Here is a 23118-nt window from a genome sequence, read left to right on the forward strand (position 1 = left end):
TTTCTGATTTTACAGATTAGGGGGTGGTCCGAAGTTTCGCTTCGAGCCGGACGATCGAACTAGCCGAAGATCAATACCCGGCCAGGGCGAAGTTAAAATCTTCGAATCAACACGGATGGAGTAGCGGCGAGGTACGAATTTCTCTTTTCCTCGCGCGATATAGGGACAGGGAAGCGCAAACACGGCGCGCACGGTGACCCGACCGAGGGAAGTTCCTAATCCCTGTGGCCGGCTAACGTTCAGACCCACGGCTAGCTCGCCCAGCAGATAGTTACACCTCTGTACGGAGATACAGGTAATGCCTGTTTACAGATATCGAGGCAAACATTAATACGAAGAAGCCCTGGCGCACACCGAAGGATTACGTTACTTCTTACGCGCGAACGAAAATCGCGAACGTTTATGGATAGTATCTACGGTTTGGTTGAACAACGGCGCAAGACTCTTGATCTTATAGTTAGAAAGTTATTATAACTATAATAATAGCGGTAGCAATGTAAAAGTGTTGCTCGCGTTCGATGGTACTCGCGAAACTTCTTATTATTCGACATTAACCCCTTCGAGGCAGGGGTTGAAGTGCAGGGATGAAGGATCGGCGCTTGCGGTCATCAAGGTGGAAGACGGGCGCTGGGTGGTACCAACACACACCGCGCTCGCGCGCGCGCGCGTGTACAGCTACAGTATCATCCCTTTCAAACCCGTACTTAGGGTGACCATCTCATTTATATAGTAAAACAGAGTCGCGCAATGGTGAGGCAGGGACCAGGGAGTTCAGTTTGTTTGTCGAGCAAACGTTTGCCGACGACACCGCCGGACACTGGTGCCTAGCCAGGCTCTGGTCCTTGGTACAAGTCTGTCCGAACCACTGAAGGTGGGTCCGGCGAGGGCGGAGACGGCAGCAGGGGGGAGGGATTTAATACCATCTCCCAGGATGAACAGTGGTGGTCAAATAACTTCGGCCAAGTGATTCCCTGCGACGGTATTAATGTGTCCAGTCCCTACGGGCTTCTGCTTCATCTCGAAATGTCGATAATCTAAAGGCGGTGCGCGCAACCCCCTCCAGCGTCATTAGCTTTCGCTTGCTTCCGAAATTATTCCGCTCGCGTGTGTACGCGCTCGCTAAAAATTTCGCCCGACGGCGAGGAACTGTCGTCGAGTTACTCGAAGTGGAGCGTCGAATTCAGCAGTGCGTACATCGTATCGAGACGCGTATCTCTGTACGGGGCGGACGGATACAGTTATCGTCGGACAACAGACGACAGACTGACCGACGGTTCTTTCCAGCGGACGGTTGGTTAGGCTCGTTTAATTAAACAGCTTCGATTACACGGTCCAATAAAGGAGCGAGGATTAAATTCAGCGTGCAAAAAGTCCACAGTCACTGCCGGGTCGCAATCAGTATTAATTGAAAATTCCCATCGACACCGGTCCGGGCGCGGTAGGGTGAGATGGCCGGCTCTGACGTCAATTCGAAGAAACAAACAGCTCGTTCCTCCGGCTTGGATCCAGGAGCGGAGTAGGGACAGGTGCGGGGACAGGGAGACGGTCGCGCGCAAACGAAGATTAAACACGAGTGACGCCCGCGATTTCAAGATTCCATTCGTCTTACTCTAAGATCTAAACATCAAGGTCGTAAATCCATCAATAAATCCCGGCGCGCCCTCCTCGCGGTGACCACATTTGCTTAGGGATAAGAAGCAAAGACAAGCACACGTAAGGGGCAGGAGGGCCGGCGGTGTAAGTCTGTAGGGCAGTGAGGAATGGCTCGGTCTAGCGAGCCTTTAGCCCCGGCTTAGCATGTACTGGAAACACCATCCCCTATCCTTCGTGTCGGGGCCAAGTTATACCCGCAAACAGTCGTACATTAGTGCCTGCAGGAGTCCTGCAGGATTTATAAGGGGCGCCCGCGGGCGCACAGGAGGCTATGCGGCCGTCTCTCGATGGTTAAAACTAGAAGAGACCGAGGTATGGGGCTGCGAGATCGGCCTGTGTGCAAGTATCACGAGCGTAGCCAAGAGGAAGAGCGAGAGAGAGAGAGAGAGAGAAACATGGAATAGAGGATGGAAAGGAAAATGGTAGATGCTAGGTGATGCAGAGTCCAATCGAAGTGGAAGGGTGAAACGCTACCTGGGAAAGGGTGATCCCCGGGTTCGAGTTCCCTCAAATACGAGGGAATATTTACGCGCGCATCTGATGCACTGGTCAGTTTATGCTACGCTGAATTCCCCGGTTCCATCCCTGCCGAGGCTGACCCCGAATTTCTCGACTGGGCTTGCCGGTGTAACTGCTCGTTCGAGCGAACAGAGCCAACCGCGTTGCGAACATAAAGCAACGCAATTGTCACGCGCTTTTCCTTTACCGTCCTGTCTTCCAGAATCCACGTTAACAACCCGCGTATCGCGTCGATCGCGTGTTAGTTACGCGACACATTGTCAGGATAATGCATCCTGGGTCGAATTATCGTACACGATTCTCTCGGATTCGTTCCGAAACTTCTCGCACGACGAAACTGCTACGCGCTCGTTGCCGGAGCTTTAACGAGCAATTGGCAGGCAGTAGAAACGGGCTAAACATCAGGGACGAGTTTCAACTCGGGGAGTCTCGTAAGAGTTCCGTTCGGTACGTGAGCACGTCGCCAGAGGGTTGGATCGGCCGTGGAAACAAGATGGGGGCTCGGTCAAGGGGGTTGGTCAGGTTGAAGGGAGGTCTGCCTGGGCTGGTGGGTGGTGGTAGCCAGTGGTCAGCACACTTGGCCGACCCTACTTCGCTAACTAGTTTAATGATATATGTTGAGCTACAAGCGCCTTGATTAATCGTTAACTAATGTTGGACCTCGTAGTGCACCACCACCACCACGGAACCCGTTGGTACCACCACCACCCAGCGCCATCACCACCACTACCGGGATCGTCGCTACTATCGCCAAGCAGCAACACCGTGGCACACGTTCACGGGGGTGTGGGAGCCGAGTATGACGAGGAAGAGGGAAGGTCTACGCCACCGCAGCAGTCCTTACCCTCGTCGAATCCACGGGACCCAAACTCGAACGTGGCCAAACAGAAATCTAATCTCACTCAGCGTGTAATTTGATTTACGACTCGCGGCCGTTCCAGCGGAAGCGGGCGCGGCGAGAAAAAAAAAATGTCCGCCGGAACTGGGCGGAAAGAAGGGCCGCTGGCGAGCCTGGCTAAGAGTCATCGATGCAATTTGCCGGAGTGTCCATCGTCCTTGGGGACAACGGAGACGATCGGCCGAGCGAAAGGGGGTAGGGGCCTTGGTGGTACGCAAATTTACGTCTCGCGAGAGACGTCCCAAAACCCCTTCAGCCTTCCTCGAATTGAATTAACTCGGCGTCTTCCCCCGGCTCTATTCCTGAGCTCCGCACGTGGAACATTGGTCATCCCTAATTCGCTTATGGCCCTCGATCAATTAAGTCGTCGGCCATTCGCGCAAATCCCGTTGACCCCTCCAGACATCGCCTCCTCCCGTGCTCGAGGACACCGTGTTGCTCTGCGCGTTCCAACGACGATTCGATACTTTGTTTCGTATCGTGTTGCAATCGTACGATACGTCGAGCAATATTTCTATTCGACGCGAAATCGGATAGCGGGACAAGATGAAAGTTCGAGAGAAGAACACTTGCGAGTTACACGCGAAGCTCCTCTGACCAGAGGGTCGAAGAGAACGTTGGAGAAGACGCGTTTCCAGGGAAGCCAGAGAGGCATCCGAGCAACGCGTCGCGGCAGCCAGCTCGTATTCGATTAATGCGCCGAACGCTGATCATAATGCGGGACCACGGTGTATACGAATATGGCGAACGTAACGCGCGGCTTTCCGAGCCGAGAGGGCTGCGAGAACGGGCAACGCCGTAGGGGGTGGGGCTCAGGGATGCAAGACACCGTGAAATTACCAGCAGAGTCCCCCATCCCCGTGAGGGCTGCTGGCTGGGTGGAACGGACTCTGTCCACTCCGCGCCCTTGGACCACCGTCCAGCCGGGTATTTGTCTTGTCTCCTTGTTTATGAGATTCAACATTGTTATTTGGCACCGCAACGGAGAGTTCTAGGTACCGTGCGGCCGCTAGTTTCCGGCGAGTTTCCTACTTTAAAAGGCCGTGTCCGTGGTGCGCGATTGCACCGTGACTTATCCGTGGTTCTTCCGCGTTCGCGCGGATTGTCTTTAATCAAGCCGTAACGACCTTTTCACCCCCGTGGACGCGCGGATCTGGACGGCCACGGTGGACGCGAACTTTTGGGCCCTCGCGCGCTCTCGCTGTCCGGATAGATAAAAGTCGAAGGGTAAATCGAGACAAGTTTGTTGCTCGTATCTCGCGATTCGATCAACGCAGAATTGTGTATTCTAATTTATCACGGTGTAAGCAGAAAGTAATTAAAGATCGAATTTCGCTCGGTACCTGAATGCGAAACGAGCCCCGCGAGGCGTGCATTAAAAATGCGCGCTGCCTCAACACGTGATCCGTGAATTATCATAAGGAGAGCGCGGTATAATCTTCGCCGTTTAAATTACTTAATAACGGGCCAGCGTGGCCGGTTGCAACTCGAGTTGCGTGGCACTATCGTTAGGGCGGGCCGCGTTTTCAATTAAATATATCTCTCGCAATCGCGGCCGCCTTATCGTGAGCGTAATACGTTCTCGATTGCGCGGCGAACATCGAACTGGTTCGGACAATGGTCCCATATACGGCCGGCCAGCGAATTGCAATCACGTTTCCCGCGGTGCTTAGCACTGCCTCCTCCCAAGATACTGTTTTAAATCAGTCGAGATAATGTTATCCGGCTTATGTCCCGCCTAATCGTCGAATTATCTCGACTACCGGCCCGGCTAAGCCCCCGCCTCGAATTAGCTTCTTTTACTCGCCGGTGATATACGTCGCGGAATTAGAATAAACAGAGGAAAATCGCGATAAAGGAGCCACGGCGCCGTCGCGCGCAGAAACGAAGAAAAGGGACACCGAGAAGCGTTGTTGCGAGTGAAAAAAAGATTGATTTCCACGCGGCAACGTCCGGAGGCACTTTTCGAAAGACTCTCACGATGATCTCTCGGGGATTTTATACGAGCGTCTAATTGATAGAGCGCTCGCAGCGAGAGGGATCGTTGCCTTTAATAAGCATTTTCCAAATGGATTCTTAGAATCTCGTTAAGAAACAATCTCTGGCTAAATACGCGCCGACTGATCGGTCGAAACACACACGCGGACACTCGCATACACTAGGACCCGACTGATTACACTGGATTAGGTATCCACGCGGCAGAAAATCCGATGTTTCCGTGCGTGGGATACGGGGAACTCGAGCTTCCTAATGAATACGCGTTGATTAACAACGAGTTAAGAAGAATAGATAGGAACGAATTACCGAATAGTATATATCGAATCCCCCAATTTACTCGAATAAAACGAGGGGCCTCGAAAAAGGATGAACAGGGTGCAAACGCCACCTCCGCCTCTAGAAAACGTACCGGTGCGCTACGCGACCATTTACAATAAATCGAACGGTCGAAGAATGGTTGTCCATCGTCGATGGGAAGCCCACCAATCATCAATCGGGGAAAAAACAGAGATCGTCGAGCTCGTTTCAAAGATGAGCGAGTGCATATATCCGCGTTGCGGAGATACGCATCAGGTGGAGATTGAACGAATGACACAGACCGCGAGCGAATTTCCGGCGGAGTAGGGGGTCCTGAGCGGTGGAAGAGGATCGTTTCGTCGGCGTGGCGCGCCGCGACGGGAGCGTCGCCCTCAAAGAGCGTCGGCAATTAATTTTACAAGGGCGCAAAAAAAGAGTTCGGTCCGTTGGTGGATAGGGAGAGGGGTGAGGGGTGGTGGTGCAGAGGAAAAACGGCCCGCGTGTGGGCCGGGCACGCGCGACTCCGTTCCGCGGCTGGTTCCTCGCGCGACGACGGGGGTTTTTATCTGCAGCGGAGTTGTCAGGCCAACGAGTTCTCCGCCTCGTTGCCTGGCCACTGGCGTATAATGTCCACCGTCAATATAAGCTGTCGGATGCTTTTTCCTAAATTGACAGATTTTCAATTTAATCAAGTTCCAATCTAATGGAAAAATGCCCGATCTATCGGGGGATGTATGTTCGACCATGGCTATCTCGGTCTGTCCCTGTGCCCGGTACGTGTCCACGTGTATGCCCCTAACCGGTCCACTCGTGTGTGCGTGTGTGTGTGTGTGTGTGTAACGCGCGCGGGTGTCGGTGCACGTAGAGGAACCGAGCGCGAACGGGCAGAGTCTGAATGTACGGCGAGCGCAGAGGGGCCAGATTGAAATAATACTTTTATGTTTAATCGCAATCGAGGAGTCCGCTCCACCGATTGTGCGGAGCCGCACGCCGATCTCCGAGATTAATCTATTGATAAACATTCCATCACTCCGCGAATAGCAAGCGGGAGAAATAGACGAGCCGTCGGCCGACGGGATATCACCCTTCTCGCTTACCTCCCTCCACCTCTGCCTCTACCAACCCCTTCTACCGCCGCACGGTCACCCTTTCTCTCACTGTGTACTTCTATCTCCCGTTTGCTCTTTCTCTCGCTTTCTTTGTCCCCGTCCCTCTCTCCCTTTCCCTCGTCCTGTTGCCTTTTTTTCCCTTCCTTTTTCTTTTTTTGTAGGTTTTCGTCGACGTCGTTCTGGCTGCCTTGCTTTTACCGAACGCCGCTTGTCGAGCGTACCCTTTCCCATCTTTTTTCTCGCTTTCTCCCCTCCGACTCTCTTTTTTTTTCTCTCCTTTGGACTCCCTTTTTCTGTCTTTTTCTCTTCTTTTCCACTTTTTGTTCTTTATTGGCTGAGTAAACCTTTCGCGAGTGCCAGACACACACGATCGTGCGTCATAAAATCGCAGATTTTCCGATCCATGAAGCGACGTCCGTTCGAGCGGCGTGATGTTTTATGGATTTCGAGGTTTGAATACCCGCTCGGGCAGACGGTGGAATTGTTTCGTAATCATCGTGCCGTCCACGGGATTATCGAAAGCATTTCGAGTTCGACGAATATGAAAATGCTCCGCTCGCGATGACGACGGCCGCGAAGGCGATGCCGAAAATAGCGCGCGCACGGAAAGCAACCGAGGAATCGGAGATACGTGCCATAGATTCAGTCGCGCTGACGAAACAGACAATGCTGCATTTGAAATATGAGTAACTACTTAGTCAGTAAACCAATTAGTTGGCGAGTTTCAACGGCAGCAAGTTTCCCTGAGAAGAACGACGAGTGCTCGATGAACAGGAAGCATAAAGTAGCAAATTACACGCTACCAGACATGGACGCATTTAATAAGTTTTGCAATCATTACGGTTAAAAACATTCGATATTATTCATTTCATCAATTCCGTATCCAATTACACGAGCGCAGTTAGGTTGCAATATTGTGCAATCTCAGATATTCAGAAAAACTTCCCGGTGGAATGGAAATTTCTTGGTATCAAAATATCCGATGGAAACCACCGCGGAGCGAGTGACGTTTTTTAAATAACAAAGTTCATCTAATCAACTTCTCGTCGTTTGAAAACGTTCTCTCGATATCATAGCAACGAAACTACCTTTGACTGCAAGGAGAAGATGACTTTGCAAGTCAGACGTTCAGCGTCGCAAATTTTACGTTCGCCAGGAAACCGATCGGATGATACCCCGCAGAACGGTAGCTGCGGAATCATCGAATTCGCGGAGTGGGAGCGTAACCTTGTCCCGGGCTAACCGGCGATAATTGTGAAATTCGATCGAAACCCGATTGACTTGGTGAAATGAGCCAGCAGAGGTAATGAGATCCGAACGTGGAAGCCGTCCAGTTTGCTGCGCCAGCACCCCTCGTTTGCCTTCAATCACTTTCTTGACAGATGCATTTACGGTCTCGGGCTGGTGGCCATCAAAGTGGAATGCGCCTTAAGGCCCATCTCCGCGCAACCTATCGATCTATCGAACACGGTGAAACGTGACGTTCGAAACGGAGCGTCGAGTGGTAACACGTAACGTGACGCTTCTCTGACGAAAAGCTGGTATCGCTCCTTTACCAGGCGATGTCTCCTCTCGTGGAAGACACCCCGAAGGTCGCGAAGGGAGGCAACGTTCGTGACGATGCATTTGCCCGCTGTTTAACCGGATTCTGACTGGCAGATACGTATCGATACTCGCGAGCGATCGGGCTGCGCCCCTTGCCAATGCCACTCGATGCATTTCGACGCGGTTCTATTTATTTCAAGTCGTCCTGCGGGGTGCACGAGTAGAGGGAAATTGGATCTCGATACGACAGTCGCTGCGCTGATCGTTTCGGACGGACTCGCAGGGATGGGGGCTCCTTTTTCTTCTTTTTCACCGTCGCTCGCCGGGTGATTTCAATGCTCTGGAGGGTGCTTTTGACCTCGCGTACTTTTTCATCGGATCGAGATAGAGCGATGAGGATGTCTCATTTTTTTCTCGATTCCAATCTGATTTCGTTACAATATCTGGAAAGACGACGCAGATTTTATTCGTATTTATAACTCTGCGGTTTTTCATTGACAAATTTTCGCGCGAATGAAAATTATCGGCAATACAATGAGAAGAAACACGAAGCCTGTGGTGGCGATGAGAAAACCGTGACCGTTAGACTCGATGTGACTCGTTCTCGCAACGATTTTATGGTTTCTAATTGTCGATGGTCGTACGTGTGCGCGCACGGGTCCTTCGCAGCGAAGTCTTTTCAATCGAGTGGCTCGTTCAGTCACGAATGGCCTCGTGTTTCTAACGAAAATCCTTGGAAGACTGTGCCTTTGTATGCGCGTACCTATTAGCCTTACTGAATGTCCATTATTTCCACGAGGAGAAGATATTCCGCGATTAGAAGAGGCTGATGGCATTGAGGAAGGCCGCTGCTTGACTAAAGAAAATTCAAAATGTCGGCAGACTTTTTCTGAAAAGCTATTATTTTACTCCATCACGAATATGTACAACTCATACATGCTGAATTTAAAATCTGTCTGATTTTAAGTAAGTCACGAGTAGGAAGAGAAACTGCCCAACTTTTTAGTACTCTAGAATGGCAAATGGCCTGATTATAATATTCATCAAATACCCACTTCAACCCGCTCAGCAATAAACATGGCAAAGTGCCAGGAAGAAAAACGTATAAATTCCCAAGGACCGTTCTCGGTAGAAATTGGCGAAGAAAAAGAAAATAGAGGGAAAAGTTACATTCCACCCCTAAGCATCTTTGACATGTTAATACCGATAAATAAGAAGATCGTAGCCGGCCGGTGGACGATCGCAATTTTTCGCCGTGGCTCGCTTCATATTTCACCAGCAGCGGCCGGCGCCGCCGCCGCTGGCGGAAACGCGGCATGCGACATTATTATGTATGCTGTACCCTGTTAAGCAGAGGACGTCGTTTCTTTTTGCCAGCCCCGGCATGAAACACATCCTAGTTCTTTTGCGCGTAAATTGCATGCTTCCCACTCCTCAGACACCGTCGTCCGAGCGAGGCATTAAGTCCACGCGTGGACCCGTCCACGGATGGATCCTCGGATGTTTGCCGTGGGGATAATAGTGTAATGGATGAACAGGGACCAGGCGGAGGACCAAACGGATGAGACTGCTGTTTTCGAGACTCTCTAGTCCGCCGCTGGTCTCCACCTCCGCCTCTCCTCTTCTAGTATACTATCATTCCCTTTTGTCGGCTAATTGGCATCATTGTTGTGCATTGTTGAACGGACGAATTGTCCGTTGCCACGATGCCGCCATATCAGCCAGGCTGTCCGCGGGAAAAAGAACCGCTTTTGTCGAACTTTAATAATACACCCGCGTGAATGCGACGACGATTAGGATTACACCGGCGCTAACGCTCTTCCACTTCGATCCTAACGCACGGAACGGTTCCACCACGCGCTATTCGGTACCCGGGAAATCTCCCATATTTTCTTGCAAATTTTTCACGATTTCCTTTTAACAAAAATCGACGGGGGCTAATTCCAACAGAGCGATTCAACCGACACAGGGATTTAACCGTCGATACAAATTACCGTCCGACATCTTCGAAACCTAACGTCCAAGTAATTCTCCGGCTACGATCCGAACAAAACGCCTCGTTAACGGACCACCCATAAATACTAATTTCGCTTGTTGCACGCAACCACGTAGACACGGGTTTCGTTCCGAGCGGGAACGTAAACCATACTGAAATCCGTGGTCATGCAACGGGGGCCTACGCCCGATTTTCCTCCCTCCCGCGAGGATTACAGGTAAACAATTACGAATACGCCGCGAGCGAGATCGAATCGGATCGAATCGGACGGAAAAGTCGGTTAACGAGAGAACGGGAAAGATCGCGATCAACTGGACACCGTGTCGATCTTCGAGAGCAGATTACGGCCTGATAAATGATCGACGCGGCCGTTTCGACGCAGGGGGACGGGTTGGTAACTCTGATTAGACTTTACTCAGCACGGGTGGAACGCGGAAGTCTTTCGTACGCGAACGCTTAGGCAAATGTCGTGTACGCGCGCGGGGAAGTCGCCGCATACCGCGGGTAGCCCCGTTAGAAACTTTGACATTCTATCTGCACGAACGGTTTTCCCACGGATCCCCGATAGGCTAACGGGAGCAGCCTTTTCTGGCAGTTTCTGGCAATAACCCGAACCGGTCGGTCTTAATGCTCGAACGGCTGCGCGAGCCATGTATGGAGATTAGATCGGTGCACCGATTACGCTTGCGTCTGGGTGTACGTGTACGCGATGGATAACGCCTTTGTCTTTTCCCTTCGCTACGAACGCTGATAGTAGCGGATGGTTAGAAAGTGCCGCGATCGAAGAGTCGACGAAAATCGGGGTCGCGCGTCTAACAGCGCGCGCTCGATTATATGCGATCGATTCGAAAAGCGCGCGCGACGAAAGTCGAAACGGAATCAAACGACTTTTATCATCGACGCGCGTTCGCCGCGCGGATTGATTCTAGACGAACGCGTCGAGCAATAACGCCAGGCGTTGTGCAACGATTAAAGAAAGAATCATTCGGTACATTGACCCCGTCGTCCGCGTGGAAGTCATTCGACACGCTTTGTTTTGTACGTTAATCGTATACAGGTCAGAGAGACCATTGGCCGATTTAGGTTGGGATGCGGCGCGGCAGCTACTTAAGCGGGCAATTGGTTGTCATTGACACACAAAACCGTTACTAACGAGTGTGACAACCGTTTCGACAGAGGGTCTTTCTTATTAACCATCTAGAACAACGTAGACGCGCGTAGACGATCGTCGGGGTGTAGTCTTCGTACTTGCGTTCGCGATCAAAATCGACGAGACTTTGAAATCTCTACTGAATATTCTTCGAAACTATCGAACGAACAATCATATTTCGCGTCGAACCGGTTAAACGACTTCCGCGCGTGGACAACGAAGAGATCCTCGCTCCGTTTCATCCCTTAATTAACGAACGTCGCGAGGTTCCCGAATCGACTGCTCCCGCGTTGATTAGAACGAATCCTAATCGATCACGGTGCATTAATTCATCGAGAACGACGTACATATGTACACATATGTAGGCGCATGCATGTACAGAGAGAGTGGGTGGACTTACCTCGCTCTTCAGATTCAATGGCACGTCGCAGGGCGCGTCCAACTCCGCTTCCGTTTTCACCTGATGAGACAGCATGCTGTGGCCGTGCCTAGGCGGCACCGCGGTCGCCAACATGTTGGGATGCTGGAGATGCTGAAGACGAGGCTGTAGATGGGATTGGTGGTGATAAGGCGGCGACAATTGGGTGTTCAGAGTGCGAAGATCAGCTGGCGGGGAAGCGGGCGCAGCGGTACTGCTCTGTTCCTCCTCGGCCGAACCCTCTGCCATGTCAGCCTTGCATCCCGGGGACTCGTAATCTGCGAATCGACCAAAACTCTCTGAGGACCGATCTAATAGTTGAAATCGCCGCCCCATTCCACGGCTGGATCCCAGCCCGCGGTTCCATAATGCCCGGGAAATATCATTTGCGCGGTTTGATACGCGAGACGTGTGACGCGACGATGGAATTAACGCTGCGATGAATCGTTTTTCTCGGGGTTGCGATATTTTCCATATTTGTGGAGTCTGAAAGAACGCGCAGTGTATAAAGAATTGTGGAGAACGTGGCAGAGACAGTGGTTGGCGATCGTTCGACGAACACGCGCGATGATGATATAAGGAACGGATCCTTTCATCACGGTGGGGCTCCGAGCGCGGCTTTGAGGCTACCGAGAGGGCAATCGAGGGATCGAGGGGTTAAACGGGCCGAGTCGGTGAAAGGAATGAAAAGGTTGAGGTTTGGGGCACGGCTGTGTGAAGTCGGCGGTCTGGAGTCTTGAAGTTTGTCGAGCCGTTGAGTGGCGGATGGGAAGGGGTGCGACTTTTCGAGAGGCGCGGGTGTTTTTCGACTTTTTTGCTCCATTGGCGAGACACTCGAGACTTGGTCGCAGAGTCGTTGGGAATACGTGGACTCTTGCGACGTGGAAGTAAATGATTTCTAGGGCCGCGTTGTGGATTTTGTGAAAACAAGGAGGAAACGATCGCGCGTGAATTCTGCGGTAGCCATTGTCAGCGCTTGTCCCATCGAATCATTTCGCACTCGTGGAGCGACGCGTTCCAGCTTCCATTTCACCCCAGTCTCCTTAGCATTACGAGCACGAGCAGGCGCCACAAAGCCGCGATTATGCGTTGCCATTAGACCGGTCGATTGATTACGGGATCGTGGAGGAAAAAAGAAAAGGAGCCAACAAGGACAATGTCGCGATGGGCGGTTGCCAACTGGTCCCGCTGGGATCATTTTATTAGCGGTGTTTCAAGTAGGGGGGTTACCCGTACCCGGCTTCTTCTGCGTTCTTTCTCTCCCCTACGCCTTTTCTTTTTCTTCTAACCCCTCGTAGACGGCCTTGTACCTTCGTCGAACAATTCGAGCCACCCTGCCCCTGTTTCTTTTCTCATCGACGGCTCAGAGTTCTGGCATTAACACCGCTACCTCCCGTCGAAACCGCTGGCTTCGATTAGGCGCGCGAGTATCGTTTAATCCCCGCGAACAGATTCTCCTGTAGGCGGAGACGAAACGATTTTCAACTCTCCACATTTTCTCACAAATTTTGCACGCAGCGGTAGCGTTCACGCGGGAGCGTGCGAGCATGGAATTCGAACGGTAGCCACCCCCAGTGAGTTAATCGCAGACGCACCCTCCCACGAGTCAGAGGCGGAGACACTTGCGCGTCACCGATGTCGACGCACCCGTCAGGAAATCGAGGTGGCACGAGGGATGGTCCGCGAAGACGGCGGTATTTCGCGGCACGCTCGGCCATATGGCGATTATCCGCGGTTATTTATAGCGACCGCGGGAAGGAGCGTTCGCCGCGGCTCGGAAACATAACGCGTTTAACCGTTTACGAATGGTACCGCGAGCCTAAAATTTCTTCGATCGCGCGCGATCTACGCGCGAATCGACCTCGTAAATCGGGGTCCCGTAGTTTTTGGGGGCGGTTCGCTATACGCACCTCCGTGCAACGCCCGCAGCAACGAATTCCCAGCAGAGTGCAACGGAGAAACGCGAGACACCCACTGGTGGGCAGGTAGAACGCGAGACAGGGAACAGCCACGACTATGCGGAGAAGCTAGCTGCCGGGCAGAGGCGCACGGTTGTTTCTAAACCCACCTTATCTACTAGCCCCTATAATAAGCTGCGATCTGAGACCGTATATCCCGACCGGCCACCTACACACGCGCGCGCACACGCCCGTCGAACGTGGACCACAGAAGAAGCCGGCCAGCCATACCCACGTCCTCTAAACGTACATGCATGCATACCTACATACTCGAAGAGCGCTCGGCCAGTTCGAAGGAAGGAGCTACCCGCAATTCCCGGCCGCTTGCACGCGGTGTTGTAGGCCACGGAGCGCTTGCAATTACAAGCTGGTCAACATATAATTATCCCCAATGACCATAAATTACCGGATTTTTATGCGCAACATTCTTAATTACCCTTTGAATTAACATCAATCAACCCCCTTAATTGTACGCTGCTGTTGCCGGCGTCGGTGACGTTGCGTCTCTCTTTCTCTCCCTACGCTGGCTTGGATCCTCTTCCTTCTGCCCCCTCGACCGTTCCGCCGCCTTCTTGCGGTTCGTTGCGGGGCTCCTTCTGCTCCTCGTTCGAGCCGCTCGTACGGATAGCGGTACGATGATAATGCGAAAACACGATACTCGCCCCGGGGCGAGGACGAGGAAGCGTCGAAGAAGGATGCCAGGCGGCGGACCAGGTAAAACGGGGGGAGGCGAGACGCGCGAGGGGGACGCGTCGACAATCGAAACGAAATCGGCCGGAGGGTGGTTCTCGCGATGGTTTAAACGTCTCTGATCGTCGGTTGGCGGAGGGACAGAGAGCGATGCGGGGGTGGGGTGGAACTCGCGACGAGCTCGTGACGGCTCGTCGCATAATGCACGCGTTTTAATTGCCTCCCTAGACACTCGAACGATCCTCGTATCAATGGGCCCCGGTGTTTTAATTGCATATTCGATTACGTGGACTTTCACCGGCTGATCCCGTCAGCAATTATCGCTCGAGGAGACGTGCCAGGATGCATCCGGTGAAAGCGGATACTCGCAGCCCGTTCAAGAGAATCCGCGGGCCTTCATTCCCTCAGAAAATTGATCGGTTCGCGGCGACCGATAGACTTTTGTTTCCCGGATGTACCCGCGTAAATATTTCCGCGAGGATCTCTCCAGCGACGATTCATATAATCTGAAATTACGGGGCAGAGAAAGTCTGTCGCAAGGTTCTGGCGAGGAACCTGAGAACAGTTTTGCAAACGTTGCAACCCGACGACATCCGAACGAGGAAGAACCGTAATCGCTCGCAGGTTTCTTCCTCTCACGAAATCGGTGATCCTCTTCCCGTTTCGCGTGTCACGATCGAAAGAGTGAGCGAGCGGCAAAGAGGGACAGGAAGGCGGCCAGAGAGGGGAGGGTCAACGGTGATACGCTAATCAAACCGCACTCTCATTAAACCATCCAAATCGACGATACTAATTGGCTAGCTTTCGGAATACCCGGCATTATACCTCAGGATGCAATATAATAATCGTTGCGGACGAATTCAGCCCCGGACAGCCGGTGGTTAAAGCGTCTAGTAATTCCACAGGCGCAGCCCTAGAGCGATTAATATGATTCCAACGGAAATTAACGACCGCCAAACGGAAAAAAGTCAGGGCACGGCTGGCCGCGCGGTCGTCGAAAAGCGGTTCCCCCGAAATGAAAGGATCGCTTAAGACACGGGCAATTTGCTTTCTCTGAGGTGAACGCGTTAAACGTTATCGTAAGTCCCCGGTTTATGGCCTGAAACATTTGCGATTTTGCCGCTCGACGCCTGGGTCCCGTTTGATGGATGGATCCTCCGTGAGATTCGGCTCGGCGAGCTCCTCGGGGTTCGATGAAAAAACTCGACGATATTCCCTTATTGCCTAATGCCGGTTTTTGCGTTAACGGATACCATTCTTCCCGCCCGTACTTTCTACGGCGTAGAATTCCCTAGCAACCTGGAACAATCGCGACGCAAAATCGCCGCGGAGCCTCTTACCTTTCACGTGCAATTAACCGTCCGCCTATAGATTCACAGAAATTCTCACGAATTGTGCAATCTAACATGTTAATTCCCCGATAACGAGACACAAAACTGCAGCAATTACCTGTTACGTAGCACTCGGTTCACGGCGTGTTCCCCGGGATCAAGCGTTTCACAGACGCTGTACGTCTTCCGCGCGATTCTCACCTCCGATAGACCGGCTCTCTCGTAGGAAGAACCTTTATCGCGATAAAACCCACCGCCTCCGCCACCGCCGCCGCCGTCAACGTCTTTTTTCCACCGTTTTCCCAGAAAAAGAAAAAGTAAAAAACGCCACGTTCGAGAAATATTTACACGGGCTGCCATTATAAAACGCCTTTCACGGGGAACAAAGTAGCTGGCGGGCAGAAGGTGCGCCCTTTGACAATAATTTGTCCAGAATAACCGGCTCTGCCACCCATCCCCCGCCCCCTTCCCGCACGCCCATCTCTTTCTCTTTTTCCCTCTAGCCCGCTTCCGCTCGATCATCCATCCAGCGGTTCGTCATAGGCGCGCACAGCTTTTAAAAAGTGAAGCGCTGGACTCGGGCCAGCGCAAAAATAGAAGCAGATGTTGTTAGTTGCGTTCAGCGGCAAGTACACGAACCCGCGGGCTTCGACGACGGATCCCCCGGGCTTTTGCCTTGGACCGGGCGAAAAATGGTGGGAAGGGAGCCTGAGATCGAGGAAAGCGGCGGAAGACGGACGAACGGACGGCTGAGGGGCGAGAGGAGCGTTCGAATCGGAGGATTCCAGAGTTCGTCTCTGCTCTGGTCCGCGTCAGCCGTCGGTCGAGCTAGATTTCGTTGCCCTTGAATTCCTACTAAACGGGCCACTTAGATAAAAATAATTAGCGAGACAAATGGGAGGTGTCGGTGGGTGACGCGCGTTAAGTCGCGATCAGCACCAGCGTCGAAAGCGACGCGCGCCGCGACGGACGGAGTCTCTCGCGGCCGCCACACGGATGCGATCGCGCGGAAGTCGCCATTTTTATTTATACCCCATCGCGCGAATACCGAGGATGTGCATCGGACGCGTTTTATAAACGGTTCAAGGTTACCGTCAGCGTCCGTTTTTTTCGAGACGCTCGCGCGATCGCGGCCTTAGCCGGGTGGATTTTATTCTTGAAGCCCTGCATCGGGGTCCACGGATCCCCCCCTTCTACCTCGTTCTCCGGTCCGCGCCCGATGCCATCGACCAAATGTTTTTGCTTTGATGTCGGAAGACGAACAGAGGGGGGGAACCTCCTTCTAATTTCCACTGTCTGCATTCTTAACAGCTGCGCGCAGCACGCTTCGATTCGGCTGGCGGGAGTCCCGCGTTTAATTAGCATCGTGTTTATGCGTGTCGCTACGCACCCTTTCAAGTTACCCGCGTACAATTTCGGAACCTATCGATCGTCCGACTCGTCCCGTACAACTTGCCGTTTCTACGCGAGTACAGATTGCCAAGACGCGGCGAGTCAAGCATTCGTTCGCAATGGAATCATTTTAATTATGGGATTCTTCCTGACAACGTCGAAGCGCTACTATCTTTGCATATTGCAGTAACAAACTATCGCTTTCACTTACTACACATGTTCTCGCAAAATACTCGCTTCTCGCGCAAGGTTCCATTGCAACTAAAATCGTTGGGTTAAACGATTCTTCCTGTCAAAGAACGAAGTCACGTACCGTGTGTCATTATCGCTAAAAAATCGACACAGGCATCGAACGCGAACGAAGACTTCTGGTCTCAACGACGTGGTCTTCGACCACCCTCGCGCTGCGATGGGCACCGCGTCGTTGTCTATCGTCAAGTAGGATTCCTCCCTTTGGGGTCCTGGCCAGTATCGAGTGATTCGAATTAATCTTTAACGCGCGCTACGTATAGGTAAGCGTACCGGCTAAGTGCCGACCGAGGTAATGGTCGTTCCGTGCGATACCGTTCCGTCAGAAATCCGAGGGGCTTTGTCCCGAGTCACGAAACGCAAGGATTAAACCGTACACCGGACGGTGTTAATGCGACTGTACGAACGCCTCGGCGTTGGTACACAACGCAACGGCGGACGAGTCTGCGTAAACGCAGCAGGGACCTTCGATCGCATGATTCCCCATAAATCGGCGATCCAAGATGCGGGATTTCGGTCAACCTTGTTAGCAGGATCCTTGGACATTTCCTGATTTCTCTGTGTACGTCTGCTCGCCTCATATTTCGAACTGAGTTGAAATTTTCAATGACAACGTTTAAGGGATGATTGGGGTTCGGTTTGACCGCTCGATGCCATTTTCAATGTTTCGTTCAACATCGAAGTGTTGTTGCCAGGTCTCGTAAAAAAACAGGCACGTCGAGGGTTCAATTGTTACGGTTGCATTCAATCTTCGACGAATTATACAAATTTTTGAGATCGCAGAGGGAAGCGGGAGCGTTGATCGAAAGACGGCGCGTTTCCACGAGCCCCAGCGGTGGATTAAGCGAAAATAATCCGGCGCGAAGGGGCGACGAACGAGGTGGCATAATGTGGCGTCAAATTTTGGCACGGTGGACGGAAAATATGATACGATACGCCGGTTGTGTACGTAGGGAAAGACGCGCGCGCACAGAGAGCGGAGGCCGTCCGGAGGATGGCGCAGGAAGAATATTTCATGTTTTACGGCGCCAGCGTCGTTGGGGTTGCGCCGGGCAAAAAAAGTGTCAGCCCCGCCGGCTAAATCAGAGCGAGTGAGAGTGCATTAAACTCCGAATTACCACAAATAGAACTTTAACCGCACATGCCCATTATAATGGTACCCCCTGCTGAAGATGTATTTACGTACTAAACCGCCTTCGCGGCTCACGCTGAGTCGTTCGGAATTAACATCTGGCCCAAAGACGAGCTGACTCGGTTCATTGGACCCCTTTTTCGCCCGGTTTCAACGGGATTAACCGTCGCGCCTTTAAAGAACGCGCGCGCTCGTTGGCTCGATCGAGCCGAAAAATGGCCAAAACTCGTTGCGCGAACCACACCCCTAATCGTTTTCGATCATGCGGAACGCTGGTTGAATACGTTCATTCGAAAATGCAATCGCTCGAAATTTCTTTTACCCCGGCGCGTTAATCGCCACGGGTGGATTCAACGGCGGCGCCATTTTGAGCGTCGAATTTTGCACTTTGCACACCTTGCATGCAAATTTATTTGCGATGCACTCCGTGTTCTCACTCGCGTCCCCTTCCTCCTTGTAACAGTGTATAATGAACACGTTAAAATTATTATTATTACCAATTGACAAGCGAAACGATTGTAATTTATTGGAGTACTATTAACCCCTTGCGCTCGAACGGCAACTCTCACTCGCCACAATGTTTCGCTTGGCAACTCGAGCGGCGACTGTCTTGTTTACGCTGAATTTTGTTATCTCCAGTTGATAGAAGCGACGCATTTTTTCGCGAATAGATCCCTTAGGCTGTTTCTGTTTTCGGTTGGAAAGTGACATTGTGACGTGAAATGGAGATTAAGATAAAAGTCCTCTACGACTGTAGTCGCATATCCAGCGTTAGTACAGCCTCGATGATCGTAGCAGGCACACGTATCACGAAGTTTTGCACTACTCGTTTGAAAGCTTTGTATAGTGATGTAGTATCAGGTGTGAGGAATAGAAAAATTAGTGTAATAGACAGAGAATCCGGAAGTAACAGCAATGGACCCGTAAGATTCCGGCAATTCAGATTATCTTGGCAAGTGTTTACGTAAAATATCACACCAAACGCAACTACAGAACTTGAACTCCGATAATTATGTTTTTCAAATTGTAAACACAGATAATATATTAAAATATAACACGTTCGCGTGTTAATTTGTATATAAATTCATTGACCTGCGAAATCGTCTCGAGTTGCAGCACCGCCCGACCGAAAAAGTAATCGAGCGCAAAGGGTTAATATTCATCGATAAGAAGATACGGTTCAACTGCCAATTGTTAAGCCAGTCGGATGTACGTGCTGTTGCAATCGTTCCGTATAAGTTTTCGATGTGCGCATGATTTTCTAAATTTTATTGTGAATTTTAAATTGTTCGAAATTGCCAGAAGCGAAGACGGGACTGTACAGAAGTCACTGACGAAACTAAGAAGTAAAGTGTCAAAACTGGACACGGGCAAAGGAGCCAGGAACCATAAATCAAGTATCAGCACGGCTCGCCGTTGAGGAGAGACAGAAAAAGGGTGACGTGAAATATGAGCGGAACATCGGTCCATTCTTCGAGGAATTTAAATTCCTCCCGGGACCCCTTCGAGCCGAGCAACGGGCGCGCGAAGAAGTCCTCAATAGGGCGACGAGGCACGGAAATCTCGGGAGTGCTTTTACACGCAAATTAGGTCTATTAGGAGCATCGAGCGTACAAAAACACTCGTGCCGTGGCATCGCTCTGTCCCTCGACAGAGTTCAGCCTGCTGCCCCGTCCCGTTACGCACGTGCGTGCTTCTTTATGAATTATTAGAATTAATGACACCGCACGCATCGCCTCGCGCTATGGGGCGTCACGTCGTCCAATTGCTTGCACGGGGATTTCGCCTTCAAAGGGAGAAAAAAAAAAAAAAAAAAAGAAAAGAGAGCCAGATAGAGAGAGAATTCGAACTCTGCAAAGGAAGGGTTTCGCCGTTTCTTATCTTCCGTCCAACCCCTTCAGCCCCTTCGATTCTACCACTCAAAGAGCCACTCGCGTGGAACGTGCTTATTGTTCGTGTACCTTATCGATACAAATCAACGAATTATCTTTGAGAAGTATGGAAAAGAAAAGAATGGGAAAGGATTGTATTCTTCTTTAACGTTCGACTGATTGGAGAACTGAGAAGCCTACGAAACTAATTCGTTGAAATAAAACCGATCGGATCGTATGCTGAATAAATAAAGAGAATTGCTTTCCAATAAATGAGAAAATTACTTAATCGTATCCTCGGCGAGCGATACGTCGGCGATTAATATAGGCGAGATATACGTATAGCGGTGGAGCACGGCACGGTACGCGGCGGTGGGAAACACTCGATTCACATTTGACGCTCGAAGACGGCGGCGTAACTTGCTTAACGGCGGCTGCAGGGTGATTCGTGAGTCGATAATCGATGGAGGGCGCCGCGGATGGAAAATAGAGAAGCAACGCTACAAAGCGAGCCTGGAAGTGGGTAAGTTGTCGAGCGAAATGTTATCGCGCGCCGGATCGTCGGCAGGGGTTGAATCGGCTAAAAGGGAGCTTGAATGGGGCTGCGAAACGGGGGTTGCGGACGAGACGAGGGAAAAGGAGAACAGAGACAGAGAGGACGAGCGCGGAGGAACGAGGAGGAGTGTGCAAGGATTTAAGAAGGGGAAAGCATCGATTACTTTTCTTGACCTGGACAATATCCGCATTTCCCTCTATTACTCGCCGACCGCACAGTTATTCATATCTGCGCGCGTTCCCTTTTGTTCCCAGAATGCGCAATCTTCCCGCATACGTGTTCTTACTTGTTTATTGCTCTTTTACGACTATCATGTCAATTGTTTCTGGTCGCAGAAATTATATCGGAGCAAAAATTTCGAAATATTTACTTCTTCACTCTAAATATCTAAGAAAATAATTCGAATTTCCAAACGATCAGCTAATCTCTGGCAGCGAGTGCCAAAACTCAGAGAAAACGAAGGAGAACAAACCCGCGCTTTCAATTCTCCCACAACGGGACGGTATAAAACACCAAAAGAATCCCACGACAGATAAGAAGAGCACCAGTTTTCTTTCCCAGGAGCAGCAAAACGACTGTCCCAACGATATCGCGAGTCGAGTGGTTCCTTTGGGATTTTCCGCCTTCGACTCTCCATCAACCGCCACTTTCCTCCTCTTTCCCGTTCCTCCGTCTCCCTCGACGAGCAAAGCGTTGGCCATCTCTATCCTCCTCCCTCCCTCTCTCTCTCTCTCTCTTCCTCAACCACCCTCCAACCCTCTCTCTTTCAACGACTCGCCATGGTCCCGAGGCGGCAAGCAAAGAACTCTCCGCTACCCTCCGGAGTTCCTCGCACTGATTTTCTACCCTCGACACCCTTTCTACCCACTCCGCAACCCCGTCGTCCGCCTCCGCCGCCGCCTCGCGCTGCAATCCGCCCTTAACCACCGCGGGCGTCACTCGGTAGTCACGCTGGCAACACGTGCTCCTGTTTACCTCGGCGATCACATGGTCCCGGGTGCGGTGGTCGGCTCTGGCTCACTGACGGTGTCATTTCATCGAAAATATCCGTGGCGCGCGCACGGGACCGTGTACACGCGCGTATATCCGCGGCCCCGTTAATTGGATTCATGACGAGTGTGCATGCGTGTTCGGACACGTACTTCGCCACCGCGTGTACCAGCGCCCACCGACCCGACCCGGGGGTCATTCCGCCGATGATTCCGATGGATACCGCAGCCTCGCTCACCGGCTGCTTTTTCACCCATTCAGGGTGGTTGTAGGTCGGTGCGGTGGGCCAGTCATCGAATTGGTGTAATGAAGAGGTCCAGCCGCCCCCTACCCGGGTTTCGGTCACGGCGGTTTAGAATATAGCGGCGGTATTTCGAGTCAGTTCGTTTTCGATCGTTTCTACTTTGTTTCGCTGAGTTACCATTCGGTGCTTGGTTCTTTTTTTTCCCCCAACGCAACGCGTTTCTTTGTCGACGATCAATCGATCGTTTCTCGCGATAGATCCTCGATGCGTTACGTGTTCCGTTGGTATATTTCGTATCGATTTATTTGGGAATCTTGCCGGTGACTTTTATTCATTTTACGAGCGTCTGTCGGCGATTATCCGTGGCGTAAAAAGGATCGATCAATTTTCGTAGATCTTCGCGTACGCAGTCTAGATGGTACAAATTTGATGAACGTTATATTTATCTACAGGAATTGAGAAATCGTTGTCTCCGTGCCAATAAAGAAACGATTTCCTAATAAATATTTGAACATCGTGTATCAAAAATCGCTCGTAATGTGTTAGCGAATGTTTCTGAAGGGGACACATAAATTTCCTTATCGAATCCTGGCGCGAGAAAAATGATGCTCGACGTTTATTCGTAGAAATTTCAGGAATGAGTTCAGCATCCAATAACGGATTGTTATTTCTGTCTTGGAGCGTGATCGATTCGAGAACGCGGCGCTGAACGGCGAAGGTTAAGAAAGCGTACCCGCTCGATCCTTCAATTAGCATTTTCAGGTCACACTGAACGCAGACACGTACGAGATCGCGCATAATTATCACCCTAATTATTGGAACACAGCTAAGTAGCCGCGGGGAATTATCACCGGCTTCGGGCGAAGCCGCGCGTAACCCAGCGCCGGTTTCAATCTCTCGCTAGCCGCATTCCCGCGTGGCCAGGCCCCCAAGTAACTTTCTTAATTACAGAGATTAACTTCATGCTATCGGGGCAACGATTATCGCCCGCGAGCCTCGCAATTGCCCGGCCAGATATAAATACACGGCTCGGATCGAACGGACCGAATTTTGATGGAAACGTATTCCCCTTTTTTCTTCGATGCGTCTTACCGTCAATTACGACAATTATAGTCTTTTCTA

General features: G+C 51.4%; 1 protein-coding gene across 5 annotated transcripts in view; it reads right to left on the reverse strand.

Moving 5' to 3' along the window:
* Pdm3 (POU-domain protein pdm3) overlaps nucleotides 1–23118 on the reverse strand; it is a 147479-nt gene that overhangs the window by 122509 nt on the left and 1852 nt on the right. For all 5 annotated transcript variants that reach the window (XM_076894484.1, XM_076894468.1, XM_076894460.1 and 2 more), the window contains exon 2: nucleotides 11566–11861. In XM_076894484.1, coding sequence (XP_076750599.1) covers nucleotides 11566–11832 — 267 coding nt within the window. In that variant the 5' untranslated portion in view covers nucleotides 11833–11861. The remainder of the gene's footprint in view (nucleotides 1–11565; nucleotides 11862–23118) is intronic.

The sequence above is a fragment of the Xylocopa sonorina genome, chromosome 1 (assembly GCF_050948175.1).
Source record: "Xylocopa sonorina isolate GNS202 chromosome 1, iyXylSono1_principal, whole genome shotgun sequence".
Classification (NCBI taxonomy): Eukaryota; Metazoa; Arthropoda; class Insecta; order Hymenoptera; family Apidae; genus Xylocopa; species Xylocopa sonorina.